The sequence below is a fragment of the Pinus tabuliformis genome, chromosome 1_1 (genome assembly GCF_031772625.1).
Source record: "Pinus tabuliformis cultivar Carrire ecotype Pingquan chromosome 1_1, CPIR1, whole genome shotgun sequence".
NCBI lineage: Eukaryota > Viridiplantae > Streptophyta > Pinopsida > Pinales > Pinaceae > Pinus > Pinus tabuliformis.
In genome coordinates this window covers 538,915,478-538,939,234 of record NC_142297.1, presented here as the reverse complement: position 1 = coordinate 538,939,234, position 23,757 = coordinate 538,915,478, and the positions used below count along the sequence as shown (strand labels likewise).

At 36.7% G+C, this 23,757-nt stretch overlaps 1 protein-coding gene across 1 annotated transcript in view; it reads left to right on the top strand.

Moving 5' to 3' along the window:
* The window catches only part of LOC149214184 (uncharacterized), a 133,818-nt gene that overhangs the window by 43,333 nt on the left and 66,728 nt on the right, over positions 1-23,757 (top strand). The window contains exon 3 of the mRNA XM_089392217.1: positions 4,994-5,231. Coding sequence (XP_089248343.1) covers positions 4,994-5,231 — 238 coding nt within the window. The remainder of the gene's footprint in view (positions 1-4,993; positions 5,232-23,757) is intronic.

Below are 23,757 nucleotides of genomic sequence, written 5' to 3'. Positions count from 1 at the left end.
TCCCTATAATAGGATTACTAGAAATAATATAATAAAGTCTGAGGTGAAATTAAGAAAAATCTCTAGTAAAACAATTTGGTATGTTTCAAGAAATAAGGTAGATGAGTAGACTAAAGGAAGGCTAGTGTCTTACCAATTGAGAAAATGGGGTCAAAAGATAACTCAAATGGGAGGCTATCCTAATGGGGAACAAGAACCATTGAGACTGAAACGTACAATCTACAAGAATTATTTCCTTGCTATCCTAAATTACGGGAATATAACTAGGGAGTTTATTAGTGCAAATAAACTCCAATACTCATGAAGATTATGATTGGTAGGAATAATGTATTTGTATCCATACTAGATGCAGGGGTTTCATGGAGCCCATTCAGAGCCAGTTTCGGAGCTGGATCAGTGTCGGGTGAGACAAAATTTGTCTCACTAAATTTTGTGTCCAGTTTCTCGTGTAGGGGATTGCTAGTTTGGGCATTCAATTTTACTCGGAATTTCTCACGACTACAAAATAATAAAAACCCTCAACTGTTGCATCGATTTTACCAAGTTGGGTTTTAGGTTGCAGTGTGAATTATTTGGTATTTGCAATGGCAGATAAATTGTTAAATTAATGAACAATTAGAAAAATAATTTCTACTTGTTGCAATAGGATTTCAGCTGTGAAATTTCCATAACACCTACTCGACATAATGGAAAGGTGATATGACACTTCTGGAGAGCAGTGATGACCTTGCATATGCAGCACTGCCCCTCTATGGCAAAGCGTTGGCGTCAATTTAGCATCTTAATTTGAATTTTCTTTTGTTCTCTTCTCTCTACTTGATCTTGCATTAGCATGACTAGCTCTCCCAACCTTCTTTCACAAGGGTAGGAACACACAGAGTTACTTCACTTACATAGTTGGAATGCTCAATTATTGTAAACACACTTTTTGATGATGATAGTGAATGTATATATTTGAGCTATATATATTTTTTCTTGCATGGATTCTCTTTGAATATTTATGGATGCTTTACTAAGAGAGAAATAGACAACAATACCACCACAACGATGAGATCCATGAAACCCAAGAAACCATCTGACCTTTGCTAGTAAGACCATTGTTGAGTTGTTTAGTCAAATCCCAAGACAATTCACTTAGCACCAACGAATAGACAATTTCATTTAGCACTCAATGGTGAGGGGTTCCATCCATATAGTGAGGCATACCATAGTTAAACTTTTCTACTCTGTGATTTATCAAGAGCTTCTCTTCTTTGACCTTGGATGTTAGGATGGGAACAACTATTGATATCTCATTTTTAATGAGAGACATTCCATCCTCCTCTTCTACAAGAGATGATAGTAGCACCAACATGTGTTGAGGGTGCCTCCCAAGATCCCTCATGTGTGACATTTCTCGTCTTGGTCTTAGTATTGTGTATTCTTAATAATGAGGTCATTCTGGTATTCACATTAACTTTTTAAGTCATTAGACATTAGATTAGATATGCTTTCATCTTGTTTTTTATAAGAGCAACCCTTGCACCCTCACTTAGTATTGACATATATGTACTTAGCAATCCCATTCACCCCTTTATTGTCATTCGTTGAATATTTATAAATTTATATATCTATTGTTCATTATTTTATAACAATACAAATGAACAATATCTTGTTATAATTCTACACACAACACTTGATTATCTAATTTAATATGTTATAGTATGTCATATGATTATTGTTTTATTCATGTTAAACTACGTGTTACTTTCTCTGTCGTGATTGCACATATTCTATAATACTCTCTTAAATTGTCATAGTACATCTTTTATTTCATTGTGCTTAATTCCGGCAAGTATGGTCAATAATGTGTTTTCAAGTTACTGAAAATGAGGTGCTAATATCACCCCCACTAGGATTCAAGTTTCTCCAATGATAAGTTTATGTTTGTGCTCATGCTTGTGGATATGGTAGTGCACACAATAATGGTTGGGGTTAGGAGCAACTCCTAAGCTTTTTTGGCACAATATATAGGCCTCACTTAAAAATTCTTAACCAAAAGGATTCTAAATTGAATGGTCTTAGTTGTACTTTCTCCCAAGGAGTGAGATGCACTAGTCATATCAAGAAGAGAGGAAGTTAGTTCAATAAAAAAGAGAAAAGCTTCAAGTATGTTTGGCATTAGAAACAATTGTGAATATTTTTGGTTATATAGTTCCTCACACCTAAGTTACTTTACTTCACCTTCCATCCCCTCTGATTTATTAGTCCTTATGCATCTAGATATTAATAATGCTTTTATTAATGCTAATGAGGATGCAAAATTAATTAATAAAAAATGTGGAAATTACATGGAAAGAGCTAAATTAATGGACAAATTACATCAAAATCAACCCAACATAATTAGATCATTCTTAATTGCAAAAAATATATACATAAGATTAAACTTCATATCTTATTCTCTAAAAAAAAAAAATTGTTGTACTTTATCCCAAATTCTATAAACATCTTAACAAAAATAAATGTCATAGCTTACAAAATACAAATACAATTACGGATCAAGATTATCCAATATTCTACATGGAAAAGCCCTTATATAAATATAATAACAGTGATAGATTACATATATATTGAAAATAACAATAAAAATATGAACTTAGCAATATTATAACAACAAAATTAAAAAACAAGGAAATAAAGAAAAACCTAATAGAATGGTTCAAGAAACCAATTGAGGAGGTTATCTGGGAATGAATAATATTTGCGAAACTATATAGTTTATACTATATAGTGATGAATTGCAAGTTGTGATACTGTTTCTAACATATAACAAAATAACAGACCTAAACTTAAAAAACTTGAAACATCCTGGGGAGAAATGTATTCATAGAATAGTGAGCCAGGAAGTGTGACTTTTATTGCATAGTTCACGGTGATGAATGCTGGGAGTTTTTGCAATGGACATTTTCATGTCCTCACCCGAGATATTCAATAGGATGGATGTATCACCAAATGATATGTTCATGTACTCACTTGAGATATCCAATACGATGGACGTGTAAAATAGGTTGCATTGCATAATACTTCTGGTTTATATTTCTAAGTTACGGTGACACTGACCATGGTATTTATATGTAAGTTCCAAGTTCATAGAGACATTTTGGATGCATTTATGAGAGGACCCTGCACACTGCTAAATTTAGGTTGGAACCAAGTCTTCGTTAACTTGTTAATAATGGCTGAGTTTTTGTATTGGAGTGTGATTTTTTGGAGTGGCAGATTTTTAGCTGTAAAGAAAATTTGTGGTTAAATTTTTATTTTAGTTGTTTAAACCATAATTACCCAATACGCTAGTATTAGAGAAATAAATACAAAAATTAGTTGAAAATTCGATTAGGTTCATTGTTGTCTCTGAGAATAGTAAGGGATGGCAGAAAATTTACGGTTTATAGTTTATTGCAGGGATTTGTTAATTTGAGTCTCTGAGAATAGTAAGTGCAGTGATCTGTAAGGGATTTCTTAATTTGCATCCCCGAGAATAGTAAGTGCAGTGATCCCTAAGCACAAAATAGATAGCTGCGGGATGGTAGGTAAGAAATGGAAAGGCTCCGGGATTAAATGGAAACAAATTGTGAGTGAGAAAATTTTCTAGGTTTTAATTTCAGTGTTGCTTTAAAGGGTTTAAAACACTTAGATAATAAGGAATTTGAGCAAAATCTTGAAGAGTAAATTTTAGAATATTTAATTGATTTTTTAAATATAATATATTTATATAAAGAAGAACCTTATAAAAATAGGTTTTGAATATTTAATTTTTAAAAATGTATTAATTATAAAAGATTTAGATAAAATTTGAAATTAAAGTTGGGTAGTTTTGAGTTTTGAATATTTATTTTTTAAATAAATATTAATCATAAAACATTTTTAGATAAGATTTAAAAGTAAGAGGGAAGTTTTGAATTTTGAAAAGATGAGAGATTTTGGAGATAAGACAAGTGTGGTTGTAGTTTTGGTAAGTAAACTGTAATTTTAAAATTGTTTATATTGATTAAAATTACTAAAAGTTATTTAAATTTCAAAATGAATGGGAAGAAAATGACAATGCATTGTTTTTACAAGAAAACGAGTATATATATTTAAATGTTTACGATATATACTCTCCAATTTTTTCCAAATTGAAAAATTTTCATCCAAATTTTTATCTTATCAATGCGAACTAGAACTTGATAGCTATGGTTTAAACTGGTATTTTGACTGCATTTAAGGATTCAACACCCTCTAAAACCCTTAAACTCTTCGATTTTGAAGAGTTCACCTCTCAAACTTGTGATTTCAATGAATACTGCCATATTATAAACAAATTAAATTAGAAAATAAACACTTGAGAATCTTATTTTCTTTCTTAAATAGGCATTTAGATTAGAATATGTTTATAAGATACTTTTATAATATTAATGGCTCTGGGGCAAGGAGTTTTTAATTTAAATCTATAACTTCAGTTAATTTGTTTTGGCTTTCAATGTAATGTTAGGTAGAAAAATGATTTTGATTTCGTAATTTTATTGAATTTTATTAATCAGGATTACATATAAATATATATTTTGATTTTATTATTTATATATATATATATATATATAAATATTTACAAAATAGGTATATCTAGTATTCAATACTCTCGTTCATAACCCTTTCTGCTAAATGTGATCTTTGTATTTCTTCCAATTTAATTATTTACATAAATATTTACTGTATGCCATAATCACCAAGATCAGGTATCTAGTATTAAATATTCTACTGAATTGAACTTTTCATTACCCGTTTGTGGAAAACGTTTACTAGCGTAATGGTAAGAAGTTTTTAGCAGAGTGTATCCATCCTTATAGATTCGAAACATAAGAAGTAATTTTGTTTTAATAGTTAGTTAGCTATTCTTAGTTCGCAATTGCGTTTATTTCTCTCCTATGAAACAAAGTTTTCATTAATTAACATTGTAATCTTTATCAAATTTGTGTAGATGTTCAACGAACAAAACTATGACATGGCTATTGTCTGCTTTGAGAGGGCCGGCGATTCAAATATGGCCAAATGGGCAAAAGCTGCAAGCCTCCGACAGTCTGGTCAGAGACTTCTTGAGCTCAATCCTGAATCTGCAAAATGCTTGTTGAGAGAAGCAGCAGAAATTTTCTTGGTTATCGAGAAGCCAGAGTCGGCTGCTAACTGCTATATTGTATTAGGAGAGTACAAGAAAGCTGGTAAGTGTAGCTTTTCTAATATATGAGTTTCAAAGCTATGTTTTCTTCAGCCATGGACTTAATCAATTTATTTACATATTAACCGTTATATAATCTTATTCTATTATTTTATCCGTTATAAACCAAGATTACATGGAGAGTGTAAAACTGAGGGAAAAAAGACAATGAAAAGGAGTAAATTGTACATCTCTTGAAACTTGGATTTGTTAACATTAAAACAGGAAATATCAGGTTGTTTTATGTATTGCAGCTGGGAGGTGCTATTGCATATTGCAGTCAGTTGCTGCTTTTCTTGATTTGAAATCTAGAATATCATGTTTTAGTTAGTGTTATTTTGTTTTTGTTAGATAGTTATAATAAAAAAATTAGATGGAAAGTTTAGAGATATTTTATGTACTAATTGCCATCTTGAATATATTATATGGAAATTACCTATTATCATTGAGAAGGTCTCACTCCACATTTCAATTTAAAGAAAGAAGTTACCTAAGCTATGGGAAATCCTTATAATAGATAAAGGAGGAAGCTAAACTGCTATAGCACGTAATAAAGTTATGGTTCACTAATTCCAATTGATTGAATTTTTTGAGAATACTTGACTAAATAGACTCAAAAAATCATGGAGAATCATCTATAAAGATTTTTAGAACCATAATAATGGATATGCTAATTTCAATTCACACTTGCATAACTATTCTTACTAAATCTACACTCTATGTAAACTACTAGAAAATACCAAGTGGGAGTAACCCAAAGTAATTATGTCTAACACTGGATCTTAAATATGCCCATTATTGCCTCCTGGTCTACATCTCAGCTAGGCTTACAAACACCTAAGTTTTTCTATGAAACTCAAATACATATATTGTCAATGGTTTTGTAAATATGTCAACCAATCATTCTTTCAATTTACAAGATTCCAAGTAGATTTCTCCATTGTTTACGAGCTCTCTAATGAAGTGACACCCCGTATCAATATGTTTTCTTTTTTGATGAAAAACATGGTTATTTGATATGGCTATTGCGGAGTTGTTGGCACAATACACTATAGTTGGTCCCTTTTGTTCTTGTTGTAGATCAACCAATATTCTACATAGCCAAATTGCTTAACAAGCTAATGTTGTTGCTATTCTTCAGCAAATGAGATTGTTACAATGGGATTCTTCTTGGATGCCCATGAAATCAGACTTGAACCAAGATGAAAAACATCTCCCGAAGTACACTTCTTATCATCCATGCTACATGCAAAATCACTATTAGTATATCCAACCAAAGTGTTGGAGTATAATATGCCATATCATGTTGTTCCAACAATATATCACAAAATTAATTTTCCAACTTGCGAGTATGAGCCTTTTGGAGAGTCCATGAACTTGGAAATCAAACTAAAAGCATAGATAATCTCTGGACTAGTGGTAGTAAAATACATAAGACTACCAACCAATATCTTGAATAGAGTTGGATCTATGTTCGATCCTATATCTATTTTGTTGAGCCTCGTTCCTATTGCAATTGCATTTGAAGTTGGTTTACAATTCATTACCCTGAATCTCTTTGCCACATCCATGGCATACCTTGCTTGAAAATCAAAAATACTTGAATATGGTTGAATGCCTTCAATACCAAGAAAGAATCTCATTAACCCCAAAACACTTACTTCCTAGTTGGTTTAAACTTGACTACTAACAAATTCCATGTGAAGATCATGTCATTAAGATACAAACAAACAATTATAATTTGTCCTTGCTCATTCACATTTGTATATAATGTAGGCTCATTGCTTCTTCTTTCAAATCCTTTGCCTATCATATATGAATCAATCCTACCATACCAAGCTCTAGGAGTTTGCTTAAGTCCATAGAGAGTTTTATTCATAGTGTATAACTTATTTTCATGATCTTTTATCACATATCCTGGTGGTTGCTCCACATATAATCTTCTAAAATATTGTTCAAGAATGTTAACTTGATGTCCATCTAATAAACTTTCCACATGTTCTAAGTTGTTATGGCTAGGACAACTCTAACTATATCTTATCTTGTCGCTGGTGAAAAGATCTCACCATAATCCACTATAAACCATTATGCAAATCTTTCTGCGACCAATCTAGTCGTGTACTTTTCAACTTCTTTTTTTTCATTGTGTTTTGTTTAGCATGCCCAATTTAGACCTGTGCAATATTTACCTTCTACTAATTCTACTAGATTCCATGTATCATTCTTCTCAATGGAATCCATCTCTTCATTCATTGCTTTGACTCAATTTTCATCTTTCACTTCCTCTTCAAAACATGTCGGTCAGTTGAAAACTAAACAATTCTAAACTTGAATTCACATCTACGTCTTCATATATTTTTCTCAAACATCTATTCTTTCTAGGTTGTAAGGAATCATTTGTAGGATTAGCTTCTGATCAGGTGCTCAAAAAAATAGATCAAAATTCAAAGTTGTTGGACCGGTGTGGAACCTAGACGACCATGTAGTGCTCATCATCCTAATCCGGTTCAACTCGTTTCGTGCGAAACAGACACCGTATGCTCCCAGAATCATGTTTTGTTCACTTCCTCAAACATGCGAAATTAAAAAAAAAAATTGACAGCCCAGTTAGCAATCCATACTACTGACGTGGCGCTGACTGGGCAGGTGTATGGTCAACATTCTTCGGCGAATCGTATATTGCCAAGTGGCACATTCTCATTGGTTTGAAATTCGGTGTTTTGATTGGTTGGATTGGTGGCCAACCATGGGCTGACACGTGGCCCAACCAGAGGTCGTCAAATGGCAGCCCAGGGGCCACCAAAAATATAGGTCAAGTCCGGGCAGAGGCAGTGGGGGTCGAACTCGCTACCAACAATAACCGAGCAAAGTGTGCCGCCAATACACCATACACATGATTCTTAATATATATGGTGCACGAGTTTCATTTGAATTCAAATGCACGCCATATTGGAGGAGGGGCCAGCGCACGGGGAGTCGACCCTTGGTCGTGCCTTTACCATGTAACCACCAGTGAGTGGTGTGGGGTCCCGGTCAGCGGGGGCGGGCCATTGGCCTTAGCACTGAGCACGTGGTCCCCCCACGTGCCCAATTTTTTTGGAATTTAGGCGTTAGCGGAAAATTAAAGTGTCTCACAATTTCACTCGAATTTCGGCAATTCAGGTGAAATTGTCGCTCTGTTAGCGCGTTTTGGGGAAAATTTGTAGGATGGTGCCGGATTTTGGGGAATTTGCGGTGTGTTTAGCAGAAGATTGGGAAAGGCCATAACTTCTTCAGGCTTTGACCAAGTCAAGACTAGAAAGAGGCTACACAGGCATTTTTGGGCATTCTGGAGCCATTGGAACAAGGGTCAAAGCTTTATAAGCCATTATAAACTGATGTATTCACATTTTTGAGCTTAATAGAGAGGGCCAAGCCATTGGAAGCTAGACCAAGGAGACATAGCCCAAGAGAGGTGAACTCCTTCATCATGAGCTGTTGTGATACTGTTTATGGTGATGTTTATGTATGTTATATGCTGTTGTTCAGTAATTTGTTTATGTTAATTTGCACATAAAAATTACATAAAAGAACTCAAAAACCCATTTTTAAACTTGCAAATAATTTCATAAATCCTTAAGCATATTCAATATATTCTGAAAAGGAAATTTAGAACAACAAACACTAATTTCCCCAATCAGATCAAGTTTGGTATCAGAGCTCTTGGTTTTATTTGTGCAAGAAAGATTTAACTATTTGTAAGTGAATGTCATGCTTACAAGGTTAAAACTCAAGAGAACAGAAGGGAAGCTGGTTGAAATCCTTGAAGTCGGGTCAAAGGGAAGGAGGGCAAGGTTGCCACAATCTCCACTACCAATTCTTCCTCAAGTTGCAGTTGAGACTCCAGTGAGCATGTCTCATGAAGGTGAACCTACAAACATGACAGAGGATTAGAAAGTCTTCAGGAAGGCTTTCTTTGATATGAAAAATATGGTGAAGGTCTTCTATGAAGAGAGAAATACCAAACTACAGGGTGAAAGCTCCAAACCTCCCAAAGGAGAAGGTTCTTCAGGAGGAGGAGGTAATGGAAATGGAGGTAAACCTCCACCTTCTCCACCATTTTCTTCATCTTCTTCTTCACGGGCATCTTCACCCTCTTCCACTAACACAATCCTTACTCATACTCATCAACATACCTCAAGAGGAACTAGTAAATCACCCTTGTTAAAACTTGATGTTAAATTTGAACTACCCATGTATAATGGTGAAGCGAATGCAGAGAAGCTTGACAATTGGGTTCATCAGTTGGAGATTTATTGCAGAATTCAAAACCTTCAAGAGGATGACATAAAGATTCAATTAGCTTCCTTGAGGTTGGAGGGTGCAGCACTAGTATGGTGGGAATCAAAGACACAAGAAGAGATAAAAAAACATGGGAAGATATCAATTTATTGCTTTGATTTCATTGTTGCAATTAAAAGACAATTCTACCCTCTAGCTTATACGCAGAAAGCCATCATGAATTGACATAACTTTAGACAAATTAAAGGTCAAAATGTGCAAGATTACACCCAAGAATTCAGAAAAAAGGTCTCTAATGTTAGGTGTAGATTTGCAATCACAAGACACGTTGTTGAAGTACATAGGGGGATTACACAATTACCTTAGGCATACTATCCTTATGTTTAATCCCAATAATCTAGATGAGGTGTGTGTGCAAGCCACTCATCTTGAGGCAAGAGGGAAAAACACTCCAGAAGAGGGTAGTAAAAAGTCATCTAAGAGTAAAGGAAAAGAAAAGGGTTTCAAAGGGAAGGGAAAGAAAAATGCATCCATTAAGGAAAGAGAGAAATTAACATGCAAGCATTGTTCCAAAGAGGGTCACGATGAAGCTCATTGTTGGAAGCTTCTTCTCGAGATGAAACCAAAGAAATTCAACAAGAAGGGAAAACAAAAGAAAACTGCAACCACTCAACAGGATTTGGGATCCGATTCAGGTGATGAAACTAAAATTACAACCATGGGTATGAAGGGAAAATAATCCATTTCTAGCACTAATACTTAAAATTCACACAATGAAACTCCAAATGAAAGGAAGAGGATAGAACTTTTTCACATAAGGGTGATCTCAAAACATAGCAAAATTGATACTCTTTTTGATAGTGGCTCTCAAGTCAATGTCATCTCTGAAAATATTGTCAAAAGTTTAAACTTGGAAACCATTCCACATCATAAACCATATCCATTAGGATGGGTGTGTGACAATGCACAATTGCAAGTAACTAAAAAGTGTAAATTGAAATTCTCCATTACTGCAAATTTCATAGATGAAGTGGAGCTTGATGTTGTGTCATTAGACATATGTGGTATAGTTTTGAGCAACCCATATCTCTATGACATAAAAGCTATCTTCCATATGTTAGGATATTCTGACACATAGGAAATAGTTAAGTACAACTTGGTCTAGTATAGAGTTAGGTATAGAGTTAGGTAAAGTGTGTTTCTTTACCTTGTACATTTTGTAACTTACAATCCGACGGTCACGATATGTAGTGATCCGACGGTTCATTCTCTCCTCGGTATTACCGACACTTGATCCGTGGCTTAACACCCGATTGGTCCATGATTTCTATTTAAAGTGCATGGAGGGTCATTTGTAAGGTAATCCGTCTATGAGAGAAGCATATGTAAATTTTCATTCTTTTATTAATAAATTGCCTGAAGTGGCCGCGTTGGCTCAAGCCGTGGACTGTTTCCCTCTTTGAGGGTTTTAACCACGTCAAAATACTGGTGTATTGATCTGTGATCTGTTTGTGAGCGGTGTCCTTTGGTGTTCTGTCTGAGGAACTTACCCTGTAAATTCCTACATGGTATCAGAGCTATTTGAGGGCCGCGTCCGTTGGTGATCCAAATCTGAAGCCGGTAGAACTGCATCCGACTGCCGTTTCCTAGATCTACTGTTTCTGACTGCTTTCAGGCCGAGAGGACTGCTCTGTTGTGTTGGGAGCATCTGTTCCAGTGAGGAACCCCTTTCGTTTCACGCGAAAAGGTTTCCGGTAGCCCTAGCTGCGTCATTTTTAAGATCTGGAGGTATACAGTGTTTATTTGCAGTTTACAGTTATTTTCTCTCTGTTTATTTCGGTTTCGGTTTATTTAGCTTTTTTTATTACTGGATCTATACCTTTCATTTCTGCGTATGCTCTTTGCCCTGCGACTCTGTGCGATCTGGGCAAATCAGAAACAGAAAGGAAGGATTTTTCTCATGCGTATGCTCTTTTCCGCTGCGCCTTAGTGTGATCTCGGAAAATCAGAAACATTGAGGAAAATATTTAGTTTCCGGCTAAAGCTAACTTCGAGCCGCAAGGTTCATTTTTTTTGTATGTCCATGTTGGGTTTTGTGTTTTTTGTTTTGTAGGGAAAAAGAGCTTTCTCAAAGCAAGCACGCAACCCAAAGCATCAACCCCCCTCTCTCTCTCTCTCTCTCTCTCAAACTTTTTGTATAGCTCACTTGGTGCAAAGCTAATTTATGAGAGTAGAGGTCTTGGGTTCAAGTCTCCATTTTGTGGAGGCGGATTTTTTCATTTCCGCACATTCCCGCACTTCGTCGGCGACTTCATCAATTTTTTTCAAAAAGCCATAGCTTCTTCATCCAGAAGCCGTTTTCAGAACCCTTTTTTTTGAAACGACCTAATTTTTCGAGATCTTTCCATTGGTACACTTAGTTTCAGCATCTACAGCTTCAATTTCTGTTAAAAATGGAAATTCCATGCCAAGTCATTCTTGATAGCACTAACTACTTCCAATGGTGGTCCTACATTGTGGATTTACTTAGAAGTAAAGGTCTTTACAGAATAGCCACAGGCCAAGAGACCAAACCGAAAGATGAAGACAAGGCAGCTAAATGGGAAAATAGGCAAGACCAAGCACGTGGGTTGATAGGAATGTCTATTTCTCCAGATCTTAGATTCCATATTGCAGAACTTGATACTCCTGATGAAGCACTGCAACAGATTACTAAAGTCTTTGGAATTAAAAATGAACTTAAAGCCCATCAACTTGAAAATGAATTGCTTACATTGGACCCCAATAATTTTTCTTGCATTGAAGATTTTTTGTCCAAGTTCAAGACCCTTAGACTTCTCTTGGAAGGTGTTAAGGTTAAGAAAGAAGATAGTAGCCTTATCTACTCCATTCTTACTAAGTTGGGACCAGCCTATTCTGTGTTTGTTTCCACCTTCCATTCTACAAGAGAAGCCTTCATTTCTCAAGGACAAACTTACAAGTCCCCTTTCTTTGATTCCTTTTGTGATTCTTTAATAAGAGAACAAGAAAAAATCTTACACCTTGGTCTTCTTCATCTTGGAAACTCTTCTAAGAAAGCATTAGCCGCCCAGCAGCAACCAAATCCAAAGAATCCTAAGAAGTTGTATCCTAAACCAAACAAGGGTCCTAAGCAATTTCAGCCTCAAAATGAAAAATCATTTCAACAAAATGATAAGACAAATAAAAACAAAGGGAAGAAGACTAATAGACATTGCAACTTTTGTAATCGAGATGGCCACTTAGAATCCAAATGCTTTAAGAAGATGGAAGCCTTGGAAGCAGCAATGAAGAAGCATAACATCCATTTGGAGCACTCTTCAACTTCAACTTCATCTTCAGGAATGGCACTTTCTGCATGTGGTTGTCAAGCATCTCGGTCTGGCTATGCACTAAATGTATCTTCTTCTTCTCATTCTCATGAGTGGCTCATTAATTCTGGAGCTTCTTATCACATGGCCAAAAACAAAGCCATGTTTTCTTCTTTAAATGATTGTAACACCAAAAATATATATGTTGGTGATGATAGATCTCTTAGTGTTGTAGGGACTGGAACTGTTCATCTAGACAATGGTCAGTTTAATGATGTATTATGTGTTCCAACCTTATCCTGCAACCTTCTATCTGTATATCAGATAACCCATTCAGGTGAAGGTAAAATCGTTGAATTTTCACCTCACGATGTTGTAATTAAGGACCTAAGAGATCCTAGACAGATTTTAGCTACTGGCATTGCTGATGATTCTACAAGGTTGTATAAGTTTCACAACTTTGGGTCATCAAATCTTCCCTCAGTATTTGTTGCTCATAATGATGAAGTGAGCAAACTTTGGCATGAGCGATTTGGTCACTTAAACTATCGCTCTCTTCAGAATCTATGTAAAGAAAATATGGTGACAGGTCTTCCAATGGTATCTTGCAGAGATGATGTTTGTTCCGGATGTGTACTCGGAAAACATCATCGGGACAGTTTTGAAAAACGTGCCTCTTGGCATGCCTCAGCCCCTTTACAGCTCGTGCATAGTGATTTATGTGGTCCACTTCCAGTTGCTTCATTCTCTGGCTACAAGTATTTCTTAACTTTCATTGATGATTTCTCCAGACGCACTTGGGTATACTTCTTAAAACTCAAGAGTGAAGTATTTAACATGTTCTTGGCCTTTAAGGCCTTTGTTGAAAAACAATCTGGACATCAAATTCTTAAGCTAAGATCTGATAATGGCGAAGAATATGTTAAAAACACATTCATCAACTTTTTCACTGAGAATGGAATTCAAATGCAACATATTGTTCCATATACTCCACAACAAAATGGTGTAGCTGAAAGGAAGAATCGCACCTTAAAGGAAATGGCTAATTGTATGCTTCAATCTAAAGGACTTAGTCTTAATTATTGGGCAGAAGCAATTAACTGTGCAAATTACATAATAAATCGCACTCCTACTAAGGTTTTAAAGAATATCACTCCAGAAGAAGCATGGAGCTCAATCAAACCAGATGTAAGTCAGATGTAAGTCACTTTCGTGTTTTTGGAAGTGAAGCATGGGCCCATATTCCAGATGAGAAACATAAAGCTTTAGAACCTAAGAGTGAAAAATGTATTTTTGTTGGATATTCTGAAGATGTCAAAGGATATAGACTTATTCCACTTAAGTCCAAAAATGTTATCATTAGAAGAGATGTAAAGTTTGATGAAAATATTTGGCCTGCGAGACTAGTTCGGCGGATGTGCCACCTCTCCCTATCTCTTCTACTTTTGAAAATATTTCTTCTTCAGATGATGAAAGCGAGGATGAAAATCCTCCCCCACCTTCTCAGGATCCTCCTTCAGCTCCTCAGCTTCCAAAATGGGTCCGTGCTACTCGAGATGCAGTAGGTGATCTTGTCGGTGATCCTACAGATCAGCGACATACACGTTCTCAGTTCGATAGGGCCTCTTCTTTACTAGCTCAAGCTTCAGTGAATTATGATCCTGACACCTTTGCAGAAGCTTCAGGCCATCCAGATTGGGAAGCAGCTATGAATGAAGAATATCATTCATTATTGGCAAATGATACATGGGATCTTGTTCCTCTACCAAAGGGACGAAAACTTGTTAGATGCAAATGGGTTTACAGAACCAAGTATGGACCAGATGGGAAAGTTGATAAACATAAAGCTCGTCTTGTTGCTAAGGGTTTTTCACAAGTTGAAGGCATTGACTACACTGAAACCTTCTCCCCTGTTGCCAAAATGAACTCTATCCGCCTTGTTCTTTCCCTTCCTGCTTCTTTCAAATGGGAAGTCCATCAGATGGATGTTAAATCCGCCTTCTTGCATGGGGACTTGCATGAAGAAATCTATATGGAACAACCTATTGGCTTTATACAAACAGACTCCAGCCTTGTATGTCGGCTTAAGAAATCCCTTTATGGTCTCAAGCAAGCTCCTCGAGCTTGGTATGCCAAAATGGATAACTTTCTTTTAGAAAATGGCTTTTCTAGGTGTCATTCTGACAATACTGTCTACACCAAGAAAGTGGGCAAGTCTCTTATCATTCTTGTTCTTTATGTTGATGATCTTATCCTGACTGGTAGTGATCCCAACCTTATAAACCATGTGAAGTCTAGCCTTAAAAGGAAGTTTGAAATGACAGACTTAGGACACTTACATTATTTTCTCGGTCTTCAAGTCTTGCAATCCAAGGAGGTATTTCCCTTTCTCAATCCAAGTATGCCTGTGATATTCTACGCCACTTTCACGTGGAAGACTGTAAGCCAGCCCCTTCTCCCTTTCAGTCTGGAGTCAAACTTTGAGTCACTTGTACTTCTCCTGAAGTTGATGCTACCTTATACCGTCAACTTGTAGGAAAACTTTTGTATCTAACCCATACTCGTCCTGACCTTTCCTTTGCCGTTGGCCTTGTTGCTCGGTTTATGCAAAACCCACATGAAAGTCATTGGAAAGCAGCTAAAAGAATACTTCGTTATGTTCGAGGTACAGTTCAGTTTGGGATTCATTACAGTGCCGAAGCAGCTCCTCTATTGGTTGGTTTCACTGATTCCGATTGGGCTGGTGACCCTGATGATCGGAAGTCTACTGCAGGTTATGTGTTCACTCTTGGTTTAGGACCTATTACATGGGCTTGCAAGAAACAAGGTGCCATTTCTCTTTCTTCAGCAGAAGCAAAATATTGTGGTGTCGTAGAAGCTAGTAAGGAAGCCTTGTGGCTTCGTCAGATCCTGTCAGAGTTTGGCTTTGAGCAGCAGCATCCGACTACACTTTGGTGTGATAATCAAAGTGCCATTCAGCTATGCAAAGATCCAGTCCAACATCAGCGCAGCAAACACATTGAACTGCACATGCACTTCATCAGAAAGTTCATTCATGACCATGTTCTTGAAGTGCAATATTGTTCAACAGATGATCAAGTTGCAAACATCTTTACAAAGGCTCTCACAGAAGTGAAATTCACTAAACTTCGATTTATCGCTGGAGTTCAGGAAGTTGTCACTAAGGGGGGATAGGCTCTAGTGCCTCCTTCCTTCTCCTATTGTGTCATATTTGTAAATCCTTCAATCCTATCCCAAGTTGTTCTTAAGGGGGGATGTTAGGATATTCCGACACATAGGAAATAATTAAGTACAACTTGGTCTAGTATAGAGTTAGGTAAAGTGTGTTTCTTTACCTTGTACATTTTGTAATTTACAATCCGACGGTCACGATATGTAGTGATCCGACGGTTCATTCTCTCCTCGGTATTACTGACACTTGATCTGTGGCTTAACACCCGATTGGTCCATGATTTGTATTTAAAGCGCATGGAGGGTCATTTGTAGGGTAATCCGTCTATGAGAGAAGCATATGTAAATTTTCATTCTTTTATTAATAAATTGCCTGAAGTGGCCGCGTTGGCTCAGGCCGTGGACTGTTTCCCTCTTTGAGGGTTTTAACCACGTCAAAATACTAGTGTATTGATCTGTGATCTGTTTGTGAGCGGTGTCCTTTGGTGTTCTGTCTGAGGAACTTACCCTGTAAATTGCTACACCATAGACATGAAAAAATATACCATTTGTTCAAATATGGAGTAGAATATATTGTGAGAGCTCATAGCAAGAAACTAAATATTTCACTTGTTAATGTGGGGCAGATAAAAAGACTAGTGAATTCAAAAAAGAATTTTGTACTTCTAATGATCAAACCCAAGAATGATGTTGATAATGAAGTTTTTCAAGGTTGTGATTCAAGATTGAAATCTGAATTGGTTGATGTTTTTAATTAATATGATGAGATGTTTCAGGAACCAAAAGGATTGCCTCCCAAGAGAGGAATCCAACATCAGATATAGTTGCAACAAGATAGTCCTCTTCCTCACATTGGCATGTACATGATGTCAGTGATGGAAAGTGCAGAAATTAAACGAAAATTCAAGAGTTGTTTGATAAAGGGATCATCAGGCTAAGTTCTTCGCCTTCTGGTTCACCTATTGTTTTGGTGCCAAAGAAGGATGGAATGGCGCATGCGTGTGGACTTCCGTGCATTGAACAAGATTATGGTAAAGAACCGTTACCCACTGCCTAGAATAGATGATTTACTGGATCAATTGAAAGATGCAAAGTATTTTACTAAGTTGGACTTAAGGAGTGGCTACTATCAGATTAGAATTATTGAAGGAGACATTTGGAAGACAACATTCAAAACAAAACAAGGTTTGTTTGAATGGCTAGTTATGCCTTTTGGTTTATGTAATGCTCTTGCTACCTTCATGCCTGTGATGAATGATGTGTTGAGGCCATTTCTTGATGAGTTTGTTATAGTCTACTTAGATGACATCTTAATTTTCAGTGAATCTCGTGATGAACATGTTATGCATGTGAGAAAAGTACTTGATGTCGTACAGAAATAAGAGTTGTATCTAAGGATGTCAAAGTGTGAGTTTGGAAAAACTTTTTTAGTTTACTTGGGACATATTGTTGGAGGAGGTGAGTTGAAAATAGATCCCTCCAAGGTTGATGTCATTTTGAATTGGCCAAGGCCCAAGACAGTCACTGAAATAAGAAGTTTTTTGGGAGCAATGCAATATTGGAGGAAATCCATTGCTAAATTTTCTTCTATAGCAACTCCTTTGCATGCATTGACAAGTGTGAAAAAAAAGTTTCAGTGGGGAGACAAACAACAAAGGGCCTTTGTTGCATTGAAGGAAAAGATCAGTTCAGCGCCAATACTTGCACTTTCAGATTTGAGACAGTCATTTGAGATCCAGACTGATGCTTGTGACTACGCCATGGGTGTAGTCCTCATGCAACATGGTAAGCCTATTTGTTTTCATTTGGAAACTTTCAATGGTGCAGTGATTAATAATTATCCTACATATGACAAGGAATTGTATGCATTGGGGTAAAGTGTGAAAAAGTGGAAACACTACTTAATGGGTGTTAAACACATACATGGCAAAGGCAATATGAAAGATAAACATTAGATTGCTTTTCTTATTCACAATGATACATATTTATAATACATAGGAATGACCCTTGGTTTCATATTCCAAGTGGTCCCTTGGACTTCCTTTGGCTGTTCAGCTTCCACACCAACCCTTAGAGGATTAGGTGTCCAACATTCCACCCTTAATCCGAAGGGTTATGTATGAGTCCAAGAAGAGAGTTGTAATACAAAACGTGCAAAAATGCATGGCAGCACTAGGCTGAATGTGCTCTCTGAAATGTTGGTATCAAGGGATGTGGTTTAAGGATGACCACCAACACTGAAATGCTTAGTGTTCCCAGAACTCTTCCAGGTCTGGCAAGAAGTTAAGGTCTTCTGCTAACCTTCAACCTTAAAAGGGAGGTCTCAACCTGTGATGGTTTAAGGATTACCACCAACTCTAGAATGCTTAATGCAATTCCTAGAACTCTTCCAAAATTGGCAAGAATTTGAAGTCTTCTTCTAGAGGAAGTGTCCCCAATTCTTTGAAGAGGCATCACACACTGAAAGCATGCACAGGGGCATATTTGTCTCTGGCTACAACTCTGAATCTGGTATGGCAAGTTGTGGCTCAGGCTTGCTTGATGTGGCTTTGAAGCTTGTAGATGACCATCACTTCTCCCCCCTGTCAGATACAAGGTGAGATGATGGAGAAAACTCAACTGCAAGATTGTTCAATACTCTAGAACAAGTTCTGACATATGACTGAAATATCTTCTTGGCTATTGAAGCCCATTGCCAAGAAGTGATCCATCCAAGATGAATCTTTGTTCTTGCAAGAGGCTTGTTTTTGAAGCATGTGTTTGAAGAATGACTGGTTTTATGACAGTGCTTACATGGATGAAGATCAAAACAATGATCTTTCATATAGCCAACTCTGTCACAATGTTGGCATTTAACAATCTGTTGTTGTTACTGTGGAAGAGGAGCAGAATCTGAAACATTTGAAAGTGAACTGTCATGAAAGAATCCAGTACTCTGAAACTGGATGGGATTTTAATAATCTAGAATATGAAAGGACACATCCTTGTCATATCCAAGACCAGTTCTGTGCTTGTTGTGGACAAGCTCTTCCCAAGGTCTGATGACTGTCTTAGGAAGTGCAGATTGAACTTCTGTATCTATTTGCAAATGTGTTTTTGAAATGAGCACTTGATCTTAATCAACATTGTTGACTTGATGACTTGTTGGTTGCTGGCAGCATCCTGTTTCAAAGTCAGATAGGGGATTGTTCTGAACAAAAACAAGTTCATAATGACGCCTTTTCTGCTGTAACTTATCTTGTTGAAGTTGAGATTCAAGCTGCAAAAATTCCATGTTTTCTTCTACATTTTTCAAACAGGTTTAAATGTCTGCGACAATGGCTTTGTCAATCATAATTGTATTATCCATAGTAGAATGTATTAGAGTATTCAGTAATTCTAATACAACACCCATTCTATCCATTTCATAATAATGTCACTGCAAAAAAATTGATTGGCATACAACTTTGTTTTCAAAAAATCTTCAAGTATGTAGGCTCTCAATATACCTCCCACATACCATATTACATACTACTTTCATGGCATGCCATACATACCTTTCATGTCATACCATACATACCTATACCTATTATAAGTTCATCACATATAACACATGGCCTTCACATTATATGCCATATAAAAGGGCCAACGTGCTCACGTTTTATGGTCTTCAAAACATATCACTCAACATATGAGGCAAGGTTCGAATTTAATATGTATGAAAAAATATATGTATCCACCATTATCTATACCATAAGCCTTCCTTTTAAAAACTCAAATCATATGTAAAACAACCATTTTAAAGGTTATCATATGCCCACATTAAAGGTATTTAAAAACTTCAATGCACTTTCCAATGGATTCCATCCCATATGCACTCAAGCTATCATACTGTATATAATTCATATATATATGGAGTGAATTCACCACACATGATGACTACTCAACAAGCTTTTAAAACTATGACCTCAAAAATTCCAATGCATGACCTCTCAAGGCTCAATGTACATACCATAACAAGGCTCAAACACACTAGGCCATGAACACACGATCTAATTGGTTGTAATCCATACTCAACACACCAGAGAAAATGCAGGTAAATGAACAGTCAAGGAGCAGATAGGGAGTGCATCAGTTGTGTTTTTGTCAACGCATAGTTCTTTATGGCACTCCGAGTTTTGAACACACTTGAATTAACAATGCACATTGCCTCTGTTTCGACCATTCTACATCGTCTCCATGTCAAGAAACGTACATTTAAACCAATTCAACTCAATGATTCATATTCAATTCAACAACCACCCTAACACCAAATCAATCAACATTCAATGCATCAATGAACTCAACACATAAAATACCATGCTCGCTTTATGCTCAGTTCACACAATGGAGCGCCTTTACCAGTTAGTTGTGTTTTTGCTTATCAAAAAGTGCTTTAGAAGGAGGTTTCTCATGAAAATCAACTCGCATAACTCTTCAATCAGTGATTCAACACGTACAAAGATGCACAATGAATTAACACCAATACCAATACCAATACCGCAACGGAACAGTTCGGAGGGCCAACTGTTCGGAGGGCCGCACGGTGTGGAGTCGCCAGTATTCAACGCATTGGAGGATGCGTCTCAAATGCATTGCGGCCACATTAGGCTCCATGTTTAGTTGGAGGATTACGCTGCCCATAAATGGAGGCACGAATCCATGCACCAGTTTACGACTAAATGCAATTATGGCTGCTAGTCGTTGCAATTGCTCTGATGAACCCAAATATGGCTAATAACGATCTTTATCTTGGAATTCTTCTAGGAAGACCAAAAGCCCTATTGAAGACTCTTACGGTTGCCAAGATGGTCTACAAGTGTCAAATTTCCAGTATTCCTCGGAAATCTTCGTTTGGCCTACTGCGAAGAATCAATTAAAGCGTCCAGAATATTTTCTAATTGATCATGCATGTGCATTCGACTTGATGCTAGAATTAGGGAACTATTCTCGGCCAAAGGAGCAAGTGGAGAAGCCTACTGAACCATAACGAGAGGTGTTAACGTTGTGGAGTCAATAGATCATTGTATAAGCGTTATATATTATGGAGGGCAGACCGGTGGTATGGCACATACCTCTCACCTCCACGTTGCCCATTAACTGTGGCTATGTTGAATGTTATGCGGGATTATGAACTGGTGGTAGGAGTGGCAATATTTCATGTCAAGACGACGTTATTTATGACAACGATGGTATTAACGAAGAAAACGGGTAGTGTGGCTTTCAAAAGACTAATACAATACTTAGATATGAATACAACGCATATATATTCAGCATATGAACCAGCGCACATAACAGAAGGACCTTCAACGCATTTTGTAAAGCACATAACGAAGGGAGAAACTCACTGCGCTAATATGGTCAAACCTTGTTGGCGAGGAGTAGGCACAGATACATTATGCAAAGGATTGTCAGACACCTCTGAGAAATTGAGATCATAGGAAACTCAAACCTGCAGACTTGACGTTACAACTACTGCAAATAACGCAATGGTCAGACTTCAATGTTTCTGCAATCGAAAATTGAAGAGTAACGTTCCTGCAGGAGGAACACGCATTTTTATTTATTTGGGGAAGTGTGCGCAGAGAATTCAACTTTATTTTAGCTTAGATGACATTCAAAAGTGCAACACTAATAGCATAAAATTGATGGATATAATGTCAGAGTCAAGAAAAAATAAAATAGGTAGGGTAGCAAGATGACCAGAAATGCAACAAAATTGATAGGTAAAGAAAGACCAAAAAAACCAGTGGCTAAAATTTAAGCAGGGCAGGAATAAGCCTGCAGCCCTGATACCATGTTAAACACATACATGGCGGAGGCAATATGAAAGATAAACATTAGATTGCTTTTCTTATTCACAATGATACATATTTATAATACATAGGAATGACCCTTGGTTTCATATTCCAAGTGGTCCCTTGGACTCCCTTTGGTTGTTCAGCTTCCACACAAACCCTTAGAGAACTAGGTGTCCAACGATGGGTAAGGAAACAATTATTCACACTGATCGTCATCCATTACAATACTTGCAATCTCAATCTAAGTTGCAGCAATCAAGGCACTTCCGATGGATGGGTTTTCGTCAAAAATTCCACTTGGTAATAAGGTATAAGAAAGGTATCTACAATAAAGTTGTTGATATGCTTTCTAGGTCTATTATCAGTGCAACTACTTTACTCAAGCATAATTCTGTTTTGCATGAAAGTTATATTGAGCAATATGCATTAGACAATGACTTTCAGGATGTTTATGCAAGCTTGAGTCAAGGTAACCAAGTAGAGGAATTGGATTATCATTTGCATGATAACTTGTTGTACCATCTTGGCAAGCTTTGTATTCCACAGGGAGAAAGAGTCAACATCATAAGAGAAGCACATACTTCTCTTATGGCTAGTCATTTTGGTGTAAGTAAGATAGTGGCACATCTACAGAGATATTCTTATTGGCCTCGTATGCTTGAAAGTGTGTCATGTTTTATTAAAGGATGTTTGTTATGTGCAGTTAGTAAGCTTAACAATAGGAAGTTAGGATTGTACACACCACTTTCAGTTCCTTCACGACCGCGAGAGAGTGTTTCTATGGATTTTGTAGGAGGTCTTCCATTGTCAAAAAGAGGTCATGATTATTTGTATGTAGTTGTGACTAGGTTCAAAAAATGTGTATTTTGATGCCATGTAAAAAGAAAATTACAGCTGAACAAACTGCTCATTTATTCTTTCAGAATGTATGGGTGCATTTTGGATTACCCACATCCATTGTTAGTGATCTAGATTCTCGCTTTGTTGGGAATTTTTGGTCAAGCTTGTGGGGATTCATGGACACCAAATTGAAAAAGAGTAGAACATTTCATCCTCAAACAGATGGTCAAATAGAGGTGGTGAATAGGACAGTGATACATCTTCTTTGTGGGTATTGCAACAAGCATCCTAAGTTGTGGGATGAACATTTGCACTATATTCAGCATGCTTACAACTGGGCCAAGCACTCTTCAACTCAAACATCGCCATTTGAAGCATGTTTAAGATACTTGCCTAATTCTCCTTTGGATTTTATTTTTGGAAAAAATGTTGCTATTGATGATCATAGTGACATAGACAAAGCAAGAAGGTTCATTGAACAAATCCAATGGGTACACCAAAAAGTTCAAGAAAAGTTGGAAAAGAGCCAAGGCAAGTACAAAGCAAGGCACAACAAGCATTGTGTAGATCACAAGTTCCAAGTGGGTGATGAAATTTGGCTTCACATTAGCAAAGAGAAGCTCCAAGGAAAAGGTAAAAATCTAAAACCAATTAGATATGGTCTATTCATGATTTTGGAAAAGATTGGTAACAATGCCTTCAAGTTGGATTTGCCTTCATATATGCAAATTTATGATGTTGTTAATGTTGAGAACTTAAGGTTGTATGAGCCTCCTTTGATTGAAGATCAAGGAGAAAACGTCCAAATTCCTTCCATTGAGGATTTTTCTCCCGACAACCTTGATCAACTACAGCAAGACACCATTCTTGATAGAAGAACAAGGTCTTCAAAATGAGGGAATGTGGATTACCTTCGAATGGGGCTCAAGGGAACAAATCCTTCAAAGGCCAAATGGATCGAGATTGGAAAGGTGAGGGAACTTTACCCTCACTTGTTGGACAACTGAAAGTGATCTTTTGGGGTCCAAAAGACTTCTAGTGGGGAGGAATGATCACGTGCTCAAAAAAA